The 12,679-nt window shown below is 41.0% G+C and overlaps 1 protein-coding gene across 1 annotated transcript; it reads left to right on the top strand.

Moving 5' to 3' along the window:
* Position 1: 1 nt before the first annotated feature.
* On the top strand, positions 2–11,793 carry ube2s (ubiquitin conjugating enzyme E2 S). Its single transcript, XM_008117219.3, has 4 exons — positions 2–490; positions 7,572–7,719; positions 8,551–8,741; positions 9,495–11,793. The coding sequence occupies exons 1-4, from the start codon at positions 488–490 to the stop codon at positions 9,783–9,785; spliced, it is 633 nt and encodes a 210-aa protein (XP_008115426.1). The 5' UTR covers positions 2–487; the 3' UTR covers positions 9,786–11,793.
* Positions 11,794–12,679: the final 886 nt, after the last annotated feature.

Below are 12,679 nucleotides of genomic sequence, written 5' to 3'. Positions count from 1 at the left end.
GGCTGCGGGCCGTCGCGGACTTTCGCTGTCAACGGTTCTCCGCGAGGAGAAGACCCGAGAAGGGAGGGGGGAGGAAGGGCCCCCCCTCCGTTCTAACGGGCCTGATTGGGCAGCCGGGGTTCGAAAGGGGCGTGGCCTGCCTCGGCCGAGGGGGTATAAAAGCCTTGGCTGGGCATCGGCCACCCTCATTAAAGTGAGGGTGGCGGACGTGAGTTTCAGGCAGCTTGGAGGGGGCCGGAGTGGGGACAGAGGAAAGGGGGATATCTGGTTCCCCCCTGTAAACAGACAAGGAAGGAGGCTCTTCTTAAACTGGAGGGTCTGGCGCCTTTACAATAGGAACAGGGGGTCCCTGATCCCCAAACCTGGAGGCCAGGGGTCGGTGCGGGCTCAGAAGTGGTTTAAGTATCGATTAAGGCGCATGTGCGGTCCCTTTAACGATTAGGGTTAGATTGTGCGACTTTACAAGCTTCTGTGCAGACCCAACACAATGGTGAGTGCCTTTTAACTCTGTATGTCTCTGCCCATCTGTTTGAAGTCCCCTCCCCCTACCTTATGTATCTACACTGTCGAATTAATTCAGTTTGGCACCCCTTTTAACTGCTATGGCTGAATGCTATGGAATTCTGGGAAGTGTAATTTGGAGGTAGACCAGCCTTCAGTGGCAGAGAAGGCCGAAGAATGTAAAACCACAAATCCCAGGATTCCATGGCAGTTAAAGTGGTGTCAAACTACATTAAATCTACAGTGTAGATCAGGCATGGTCAAGCTTTGGCCCTCCAGGTGTTTGGGCTTCAACTCCCACAATTCCTAACATCCGGTAGGCTGTTAGGAATTGTGGAAGTTGAAGTCCAAAACACCTGGAGGGCTAAAGTTTCCCATGCCTGATGTAGATGCACCCCAGATCTTGGAAATAAGTCAGTAGGTTGTGATAATGTTTCTAACTTTGTTAAAGTTTCCTCATTTAGATTCAAGGGATGGATAGTTTCAAATTGCAGGACTCCTTACAAAGATTTTTAGGTGTCCTTAAATTTTACTTATTGTGTAAGTAAAATGCAGTGATGTGATATCTTTGGTTGCAAAGTTAAGCCTGTATTTCAAACCTGGGCTACTAGTAAAATTGAGGGAAAATGTGGAGCTGGTCTTCCAGTTTTGGGGATAGCAGGTTTACCACACCAGAGCATGGATCCACATTAAATCCGGTTTCTGCTTCCTGCTGAATTTCTGGGGCTTATAGTTTACTGAGGGGCCTTTAAACTGCTTAGCCGGACGGTCCTAGGCCTCACTAAACTACAAACCCCAGAATTTTGCAGGAGGCAGAAAATGGATCTAAAGTGGATCCATGCCCTAGTGTGATGAGGCTGATATTTGTGTTGGTTGGCTAAAGTTCATTGAAGTCTCATATCGAGAATGCAAGACTACCAGCAGAAGGTAGGATACCAAGGGTACATTGTAGAATTAGTGCTTTTTAGCATCACTTTAATTGCCATGGATCAATGCTATGGTTTCAATGCATGCTGGAGGCATCAGCATGCATTGGCAGAGAACTTGAAAAACTGCAACTCCCATGATACTATAGCTGCATTGATTCAACAATGTAGATGCATCACAAGACATAGCTGTAGGTAAGTGGGTCTGGTGATGCTATAAAAGGGATAATGTGACTTTAAGACTAGTAAGGGAGTAAATACAGCACTCACAGGGGCCAAAAGGGTCTGATTTTTGAAATGTGATGAAAAACTTTCCTTACTACCCTGGAAAAGTATTTAAACACAGAATAGATTTAAATGGGCCTTGATCTGGGGAGTGGGGAAAAGTGTTGAGAGTAGCACATGTTGAGATGTGATAAGGCCTCAGTCGTTTCTAATTTGTTTAAAATTTGGAGTCATGTATGGGATTTAATAAATAAAGGGAGGGTGAGATTTTCTTTGGGAGGAATCTACAGAGGACATCAAACTTGAGACAACTTTTAACGTTCCTCACTTCCGTCTCTGTGTGCCATCTTTTCTTCATGAAAACTTTGTTAGCTGTCTTCTTTTATTCTCCACTTCAGAGTGTAACGCAAGTGTACCTTCTGAATGTTTTTTTTTTTTTTGTTGTAAAACATTTTCTTGAAACTTTTGTGTATGTGTTCAGGAGTAACTGTGTTGACCTTGCAGCAAAATAGAAGAAAATCCAAGATCCACGAAGCAGTGATACCTTTGTTGGACCAAATCCAGAGCAATCATATACATCATGCAAACTTTCATAACTTCACTGGTTTCTTCATACACAAGGAGAAAGGTGATGACGTTAGATCAGGTATAGGCAAACCTCGGCCCTCCAGATGTTTTGGACTTCAACTCCCACAATTCCTAACAGCCTACGGGGAGTTGAAGTGTAAAACACCTGGAGGGCCGAAGTTTGCCCATGCCTGCGTTAGAGGTTAGATAACGTTGCACAATAGAACATTATGTGACTTTAACATTGCTATCTTTCTTGTATTTTATCATTATTCTCATTTTTACCTGATTAAGCCAGTAAAGCTTTGAAAGGATGCATGATGGAGTTGGCCCAATAAAGGTAATACAGTAGAGTCTCACTTATCCAATATAAACGGGCCGGCAGAATGTTGGATAAGTGAATATGTTGGATAATAAGGAGAGATTAAGAAGAAGCCTATTAAACATCAAATTAGGTTATGATTTTACCATTTAAGCACCAAAACATGTTATACAACAAATTTGGCAGAAAAAGTAGTTCAATATGCAGTAATGCTACATAGTAATTACTGTATTTATGAATTTAGCACCAAAATATCATGATGTATTGAAAACATTGACTACAAAAATGCGTTGGATAATCCAGAATGTTGGATAAGTGAGACTCTTCTGTACTACTTTATGGATTTTAGATTTTGGTGTGTGTGTGCACCTTCAAGTTGCTTGTTGACCCCATGGATTTTTTGTAGGAGCTTCTTATTCAAGGAATACACAGACGTGGTTTGTCAGTTCCTTCTTCTGAAACGTAGCCTACAGCACCTGGTATCATTAGTGATCTGTTATCCAAGTGTTAACCCGGGCTGACTCCGCTTATCTTCCAAAATCAGATAGGATCTGATGCTTTTCCCCACTGAAACTAGGGAGGGCCTTTTAAAAAAAACCTAAAAGGTTTATTTAAGAGAATGGTCTCATCCTGGGCAAGTAACTACTTTTAGTAGTGACCAGCAGAACCTTTCTGGAATGCAGTTCTCTCATAGACAATGTATTGTATATAGTTCATATTTTAGACATATATTATGACCTCTCCTTCCAAGGGGATGCATTTCAAGACATCCCCATTATATCTGAAATCGTGGATAATAGCAAACCATATATTTCGATATACTTGGACTGGAAGCATGCTGGGTAAGTAAAAAAGATTAACATAAAATCTGTGGGAAAATTGTGCTTTATGATAGTTGCATTTGTGAATGCAAAAGTAGCATGTTTCACCTATTTTGTCAGCTATTTCTAGTGTATACTCTCACACTTCACATTGTTTTCTTAATTGCATGATGTTTCCATTAGGCCTCTTTCTACTTTTATCCTTATACTCATCAAACAAAAAAGTCTATCATTTGCAAAGTAATATATTGTTTTTAAAGGCTTATATAGGGAAACATATATTTGGATATTAAGTCTTGATTAAGTCTTCAGTTCAATATGCACCTAGGAATAAGTCCTGCTGAATTCCATAGATCTTGCATCTGAAGAAGTACTATATACTTAGGGCTGCATTGTAAGATCTGTCTCAGATTAGTTAATTTTATATTTGGTTAGCTTTCTGTTTTCTTAGTATCAAGACTTCAGAGGCTTTTATAATTCTCTTTGAGTAGCTTTTTTCTCAAAGCAAAATCTTTCATATTTATGAACTACCTGCACCGGTATCTTTAACATTGAAAGAGATAGTATCACAATCATTTAAGCTCTCTTGTTTTTTGATATTTGGAGTGCTGTGAAGATCATGAGTTTCCACTGTTTCCAAAGAGGTTTATAAACCCATATTACTCTTATAAACATCTTTTTGATACTAAACAGAAGGAGAGACAGCAAGAACCAAGAAATCTGTGCACATTTAAAATTTTCATCCTTATGACAACCCTAAAGCAAACCTATCACAGGGGTTGCTGAAACTGAGTGACCCAGTGTGCTTTCATGCCCGAGCAGTGATTCGAACTTTGTTTTTCAGAGTTGCAGTCCAACACTTAAAGCACTACAATGCACCAGAATTCCAAGAATGGAGGGAAGGAGTGCTGTATGTTTATGGTTCTGAAATACTTTTGTGGAGAGTCCTTTTAAAAGGCACATATTTTTAGAGCGAGGCCTACTAGAGCGATCTCTGTTGTTTAATGACATTGTGGCCGAATGGCTGATGTGTCCCTACTCCCCACCTGGTATGATGTGTTCTGGATGCACTTCCAAGGCTTTTATAAAACTCTTTGTGTCCTATAGAAGTGATATCACTAACATACCCTCTTCCAGCAGGGTTTGCTGGAAAGGGAACCCACTCCTCAGTTTAAGCATTCTGAGAGGCCACTACACTGTTATTAAATTAGAAATGGACAACTGTTCCAGTCCTCTTATAGCCTTATGTGGGCAAGAAAAAAAAATCAACGTGTAGGAGATGTTTTCTTTCTGCTTTTTAAAGCTGAAAGTTTCCCCCAATTACATTGCAATGAAAAAATTGGAAGCAGTAATACAATAAAGCTTCCAGTATATCAAAAGCATGCTTTATAATCTATGTGAGCAGACTGGAAGTGGAGGTTGGAAATACCTCATCTGGGATATTTATCGGGCATCGTGGTTTTTAGGAAACAATGGCCTAAGAGATAAATACAAATATTAATTTGTATCAAAGGAAAAAGAAGAGGGATATGCTGCTTTCCAAAGGCTTTTTGTAGCTAGGGTCAGGCCAAAGTACGGAAGGTTTCCTGCTGTCACAGTTGTTCTGCTTTTGTCTTAGTGCTAAGTGGTGATGCAGATCATTGAATTCCTTCTCTGAGTGTGGAGTATCTACACCTGACAGGTGTCCGAAGACTAGTAAATATAGTAGGTTAGACTGAGTTAGGCTTTCAGATATTTTCTTCTCCAGATGGGAGATGCAGGAGGGGTTTGGGAGCAGGCCTCCTTAGCCAAAGTGCAACAAAAGTCAGCAACTGAACCAAAATAATGTGTATTTCTTTGAAAGGAAAGTGTGTCCTGATCCCGCAAGGTTAATAATTGTTTTTGTTTTTGTTGGCTTTGACTCGGTCTGGACTAAGGTTCTTGTACAAGGTGTGGTGGATGAATGGCATAAGTACTTTGCACTGTTTTAAACTTTGTATACTGTATATTATGTTATTTAACTGTTTTAATGTTCTATTTTATTACGGTGTATTGGCATTAACTGCCAGTTTTGTAAGCCGCCCTGAGTCCCCTCGGGTGAGAAGGGCGGGATAGAAATGTTGGAAATAAATAAATATCTCTTTTCAAATTGTATTCACTCTTATGAGGTCAAATAAACTTGGGATGTCTCAGTTTCGTTCATGAAATAAGAGTGAAAAAGCGTGTAAGCATGAGGCCTGCTCCCAGACCCATCTTTAGTGGAGCAGAACAGTGATACAATGAGCAACAGTCTGAAAAAGCTGCAGGGAAAAATTTAAGATATAACTTTATTGTTTGCATATCTCTGTTTGCTTCTATGGGGGTACTTTGTAGTTTCTGGGGGGAGGGGGAGATGGATTTCTCGCCTATAATGAGAACAAATGTTTGCTTTTAATGTATACCCAGCTCTTCCTGAATTGCTTTTTGAAACAGTGAATTCAGAAGCCTAGTAGGGAAAATTGCTTATTTTGCCTATGTATTGTTACACTTGTGCAGTATATGCTGCTTTTTCTCCAAGGATCTCAAGGCTCTATAATAATGCTCTCCTTTTTACATTTTATCTTCATATCCATTCTACCAGAGCTTTGTGGGGTTTGTGTGGTTGAGTGGCGATTAGAATCTTGGCTTTCTTGGTCATAGTTGATACACTGTACTACTTACCCTGCTGTCCCTCCAAATTAGTGTTTCTGAATGTTGAAAATTGGATCCATTTCAGGCACCTCATTCCCTCATACTATAAGTTTCACTCTGAGCCAGCTTGAAAAGAAATTAGGGCAATACTTTCAGGATTTGCAACCTGTGGGCTGTAGAATTGCATTGAAATATTGATTTTTCTTGAACATCGACACCTGCACATGAAACCTTTTATATCAGCTTGGAACTATAAATGCACTCAGTGATCAGGAATTATATTAATGATAGTCCCTAAAATCGGGAAGTCGCCGTTTGGCTATCTTTGTTTTAATCTACCGTTATTTAGCTATTTGGAATTGTGTTAAAACCTTCTTGTGTTACACTTGTATTTGTGCTTTTATTTCTGGCTATGAACTATTTACTAGAATACATAGTAAATACCACATAGAGCCATTGTTGTGTTTAGTAATGTGAGTTCTTGCTAGTTCTGGTTTCCTGCTTGCCATGGGTGGATAGGCTACTTGCTTTTTAGAAGCCTTCTTTAAGGTGTACAGTTTTGGTTTCTTTTAAGGAGCATGTTTTTCTGGAAATCTTAGATAGGCTTGGTTTAATACGAGAGAATCAGGATTGTCTGAATTTCAGGCATTGTAAAAGTGTAGAAGTAACATCTAGTCTTAGAATAGAAGATTAATGTTTAAATGTTTGATTCTGGGTATCAGATGCTGAATCAGGATAGGTTGTGTAATTTGTTAATTGGGCCAAAAAGAGAAATGTTTTTAAATTGCCAGACTAGAAGGAGGTGCTTGTGCTGCTTGAAACACACAAATGAAACAACAGTATTTGCAAATATACTTACACAGGAGGCAGGCCTGCGAGATTGCTGCCGGAATTAGCACATCACACTGCCTTATAGAGGGAATACGGTATGCTGTGATTGCTCCAGCTTCTTATTTCAAGTGGAAAACCTGCAGCGAGCAGTGTTCCTTATGATTTATTTTGGGAAATGAGTAGCTGATTAAAGAGGTGCTAACTTGGCTGGATCAAGACTAGGAAATGGGACTCGAACTGGGGAGTTGATAGAAGGACCCAGCTTGAGCGGTTGTGCATGTTCCAAGGCAAGGTCTCATTTAAAGCAAAACAGCACCTTCTGTGCTAGAGGTGAGGGATCTTTTCTCTCTCTCAAGGACATTTCTACAAGGGCAATCTGTTAAAAGTTGCTGGTATTGGGCCATCCTCTTCCCTGCCGTCTTTCTGCACTGTCTATTCTCTTATCCCATTTCCTTTTTGCACAACAGGATCTGGTTATTTGAGGAAGGACTTTGAAATTGAGGCTAGTACTGCATAAGGCCATTTTTTTCTGTGTATGTTCTCATTTTCGTTCTCTCCCCAAAGTAAATAGGGATGCAGAATAATTCAATGCTTTTTGCTAATAAATTTTGTGTGTAAATTCTTTCTCAGTCTTCCCCTTCAGAAAAAGCTATCATAGATGCTTTGTAGCTGTAGGCAGATGTTGTTTCAGCTTAGTTTCACCGTCTCCCTCTTCCTCCCCTCCTCCAGAATTCCAATGTAGAAAACTTGCCTCCCCATGTGATCCGGCTGGTTTACAAAGAAGTTTCCACTCTCACCTCAGACCCACCTGAGGGCATCAAGGTCTTCCCCAATGAGGAGGACATCACAGATGTCCAAGTCACCATTGAAGGACCAGGTGAGAAGGGGAAAGGGGGAACACTTGCCATACATGCTAGAGGTGTTGCGACTGCAATATCCAATATGTAGCTCAGGAGGAGCAGTTTTGAATGTGGGGTTAGTGTGAAAATGAAAACCAGTGGCATTATTGGTATGCCTTGGTTAACAAAACACCTTTTTATACCTGCCCAGTCTTATTTCTTCCTTACTTCTGTCTAGCTGGCAATTATTTAGTAGCATTAGCTTTAGAAGGAAAGTAAAGGAATGCTGGAGAAACACAGAATTTCATTGTACATAGTAAGCGAGGCAATAAACCTTGAAGGGAGAAAGAATTGGAATCTATTTCAGTGTATGGTAGCTATTTGTGCCTTCCTATTGCAAGCAGGAGAAACTGCAACTACCACCACAATATTTTGTTGAGCATGTTTGAAAAGCAAAACATAAAGAAAGGATGGGATTAGATTAATTGCCCCACAAGCTGTCCCCAACATGTTTTAAAAGCATAGATTTATAGAGTTGACCACTAAAATAGAAACTTGTAAAAATACACATCTCTGGTTAAATTTTCAAAGAAGCTTTCTAATGTTCCCTAGTAGGGTCAAAATGTTTTTATTGACTTGTGCAAGGCTTACCTGACCTAGTTGTTTCTTTCACTTGTGCAAAATACTAAGCTTTTCCCCCATTGCTTATATGGTGGTGGGTGCAATCCCTGCCCAAGATATCTTGGAGGGTGAGGCTAATGCAGCCCCCCTTACTTCCTACAGTCTGCCGCTTGTCTAGACGGTTAGGAGATGTTCAAGGGAGTAAAAGATCCTACTAGCAATAATTCTTCCCCTTCTTCTTGTCACAGAGGGTACCCCATACTCCGGTGGCCTCTTTCGTATGAAGTTGATTCTCGGCAAAGACTTCCCAGCTAGTCCCCCAAAAGGCTATTTTCTGACCAAAATCTTCCACCCCAATGTTGGCGCCAATGGCGAGATCTGCGTCAATGTCCTCAAGAAGGATTGGAAAGCAGAACTGGGCATCCGGCATGTCCTGCTGGTGAGTGGTAGTTTTAACTGGGCAACATCCCAGAGTATATATACCATGCTTAGGGTTACTTATTTGAAAAGCAGCCACATCATGAAATCTTGCTAATGTGGGAAGCTGGCTTCCTTCACCTTTTCCTGCTCACCAAGCTTATTATTACACTGGCCAACAAACATTTTGGTACCTGAAATGTTAGACCTACTTCTGGGTATATTTGACTTGCTGATTCCAAAAATGGCGTATGATTTTCCCCTCTTGGTTCTAGTTTTTGAGATACAGAACATACCAGTTGCCATCTGCTCACCCATAGAATACCATGCTAACCATATCTAAGAAACTAGTGGTAATGTACTCTATCCAATGCAATCTTCTGAATCCGCACCCCAAATAACCCCAGAAATGGGTCTAAAAATCAAGACACCAAGATTTTCTTTTGGGGTGTTATGTTATCAGTGTGATTTTTGGCATATAGACTCTTTTATATGGATGCAGCCTTCCTACATTTCTGTAATCTAAGGTTGTAACAGGTACTACTAGCCCTACTATTTAATCTAAATAATTTTTATTTCTTTCCTGCCTCTCTTCTCGGCTCAAGGCAGGTTACAAAATTGCTAAAACACACATTCATCTTAAAAAGTGTAGCCATCTACTGACCTTTGGCTCCATTGGGAGAGGTCAGAGTTGTTTTCCTGTTGCATCTAATGTCCTCTCTGATGTTTCTCCCCTCCATTTTAACGGTGTTCATCTCATTCTTTCTGCTCTTAGACCATCAAGTGTTTGCTCATCCACCCCAATCCGGAATCGGCACTGAACGAGGAAGCAGGCCGCCTCCTGCTGGAGAACTATGAGGAATATGCTTCCCGGGCTCGCCTCCTGACAGAGATCCATGCCCAGCCTTCGTCTGGACTGCGCACCAAGGACCCCGCTGAGCCTTGCTCCTCCTCGGCTGGTGCCTCTGGGGAGGGCCCCATGGCCAAGAAACATGCAGGCGACAGGGACAAGAAACTGGCTTCCAAGAAGAAGACTGACAAGAAACGAGCCCTCCGGCGGCTTTAGGGGCCAAGGAGCGGGGTAGCGGGGAGTCTGGCACACGGGGCGGGTAGTGGGCATCGGGGTTCCACAGTACATTCTCAGTTCCTCCTCTTTTTCCTCTCCCACCTTTTCCACTTTGAGATTGCAGTCCAACTCTGTCTCACATTTGTCAGGGTTTTCTCTTTTCAGTCTTTTAAGTTATTTAAATTATAAAAGCAGAAAAATCTATTAAATGCCTTTTTTTGTTTTGTTTTTTTCACTAAGAAAGGCTCTTAATGTATGGTTGCGCCAGCATCTAAACCCTGTGGCCAGGACCTTATTGAGAATATTCTGCTTTTAGAAAGAATGTTGTCAGAGGTGGAGAAGGGTAACAGGAAGGGAGAGAGCATTTCCCTCCCTTGAAGAGGAGTTTAGAGCATTTGCTGCTTTGGAGTTGATGCGGGAAGGATGTTGAAGAGGGAATTTGGTAGTTCAACAACCAAGGATCAACTGAAGAGAGAGGTGATGAGTTTGCCATTATTCTCTGAATTTGGTTGATTATGTGGGAGAGAAAAAAATGGTTCTTGACGCAACATCTTTTCAGATAATTATTGGCCACGAGATGTGCTAGTAGCTGCTTGCGTAGATGGATTTGAAGATGGGTAAAAGAAATTCGAAGGGGGGGATGGAATTATTTCTGTGTATAAACCATGCAAACTCAATGAGAGCATCCATGTTTTTGAGCAGGGATATAGCATTGGATGCTCGGGGTCACATTTCCCCCTTGTGGCTGATGGCGCTGGTGACATGATCACATCGCACAGGAGCTAAAGCTGGCGCATCTTCAGACAGGAACCTTCCTTCTTTCCCTTTCTATCTTTCTGGTGTACTAAGGGAGTGAAAAGGACTTAGTCAGTGTTTTGTGTGTAAAGTAAGTCCCGATCTCAACTGCCAGTCAAACTGCCAGTTTTGCTCCTCTCTTGCCCTTTAGTAGGTGGGGAAAATGCAGGACCACATGGGAGATGGCCACTCATGTTCTGCTTGTGGCCTTTTCTGGGCATATCTTGAGTGCCTTGGAGAATGTTCAGATCTGATCCATCCTAGTAGCTCCCGAAGCCATTGAAAGGAACACATTGATCTCTCATTCTCAATCCTGTTGAAAACCAAACATTTAAAATTCTGATGTCTATCATCGAGGGTGGCTCTAACTCAGGCATGTGCAAACAACTCAGGTGTTGTTGGATTTGTGGAAGTTGAAGTCCAAAACACCTGGAGGGCCAAGGTTTGCCCATGCCTGCTTTAACTGTTCCAGATCACCTCCCAATAGGTTGGCTTCTTGAGGTGGGTAAAGACATAGATCTGATAGGACTTTTGAGAGATGAGAATCATGATGGGAAAAAAAACCCTATCTGGCAAGGAAGTGATTAACAGAAAGTGTGAATTTTCTCTCCCACTATGTATGCCCACATGAAAGTATTTCTGTACAATAGAAATGTCAAGGCAGCTTAGGATAGTAATAGCAAACTGTTCTCATGCAGTCTGGGGCAGCATACATCCTTTCTAAGCCTCACCAGGATCATACAACATACCAAGAGTGATCTAGCCAAGAAGGGTTTTATTATGCATCCTCCTGCTGATGTGATACATGCAGCTAAGAGACTGTTCATTTGACAGGCCTAATATTTAGTGTATCTACAATTTGTTGTATACGAATGTGTGCGTGCAGTTATGGACTGTACCAAGTTTGTATGTTCTTCCCTGCATGCACAGCCTCCTTATTTGCCCAAAATACCAAGATATAAATTTAATACCGAATTGAGAATAACCACCTGACCTTCCTCAGACTGCCATTATAGGGCAATTCAAGAATCATTTGCTCTTGGGGAAGGATGGTGTGGCTTTTCAAGGACTTTCCTCCCCTGCATAGTTTTCTTTACCACTTCATTATATAACTTCTTTTGATGCTTATTTTAAATATTTTTATTATGTAAACATCTTAAGGTTTACCCGAAAAGCAATATATAAATACATGAAATAAATATTTTGAATATTCTGCTTTTCTGAAAGAAATATGGATTGATGTACAGGATTTTTTAAAAAATAAAATAAAATGATAATCTGATAATTATTCAACAATTTAAGGTACAGCAAACAGGATATGTAATTTCAAAACCGGGAGCTATAAAACCTTTAAAAGTGGATTCACTAAAATCCCATTGAGACATAACAATAGAACCTTATAGCTCAGACATGGACAAACTTCGGTCCTCTGGGCATTTTGGACTTCTTACATAAGAAATTAAGGTAAATGTCAGTTTCCAATCGGCTGTCATCCATAGCTTCTGATGATTATAGTTTCTCAGGGACAGTTCTAGTTAATCCTCTGCCATCCCACTTTCTCATCTTATTTTAAAATGTCCCAGTTCCAGGAGAGCAAGGATGGCCTCCCTAGGGAAGGCTTCCTACAACTCCCCCCTCCCCCCGCCCCCCTTTGTCTTCCAATTTATTTCAGTTTCTGAAAACTAAATGCAAAAGTGTTTGCACTCAGTTAACAGGGAGAAGAGAGAAGGGAGGAGAACCTTGCTTTTCTTGCAATGCCTTGCAATAGGTTATCACATCCAAACTTAGGAGTTTTCCATAGGTATCTGGTGGGCTATGGTGCAAAGTTAGATACTATATGGGTGTGATGTGAAGTGGTTTCCTCAAATACGTCATATGTGCTGTACTATCCGATGGCTAGGGACAATGTAGTAGCAGAGATTGCCAGCAGATGGTAGCACTGCTCTTTCTTATTCTTTACAATTCATTTTACACCCCATACTTTGCAATGATAAAATATAATTCAACAGCAGGGGGCAGGGACCTTATGGCCTACTGATGTTAGTTTATTCATTTAATCCTGTCTTTCTTGATAATTGAACCTTTTTTCGTGTTAGGAG

The sequence above is a fragment of the Anolis carolinensis genome, chromosome 6 (assembly GCF_035594765.1).
Source record: "Anolis carolinensis isolate JA03-04 chromosome 6, rAnoCar3.1.pri, whole genome shotgun sequence".
NCBI lineage: Eukaryota > Metazoa > Chordata > Lepidosauria > Squamata > Dactyloidae > Anolis > Anolis carolinensis.
This window is presented reverse-complemented; position numbering and strand designations above follow the sequence as displayed.

Coding starts and splice junctions, on each gene's coding strand:
- ube2s (XM_008117219.3), top strand. Junction 7,720..8,550: donor AGTCACCATTGAAGGACCAG/GTGAGAAGGGGA, acceptor TTCTTGTCACAG/AGGGTACCCCATACTCCGGT. Junction 8,742..9,494: donor GCATCCGGCATGTCCTGCTG/GTGAGTGGTAGT, acceptor TTCTGCTCTTAG/ACCATCAAGTGTTTGCTCAT.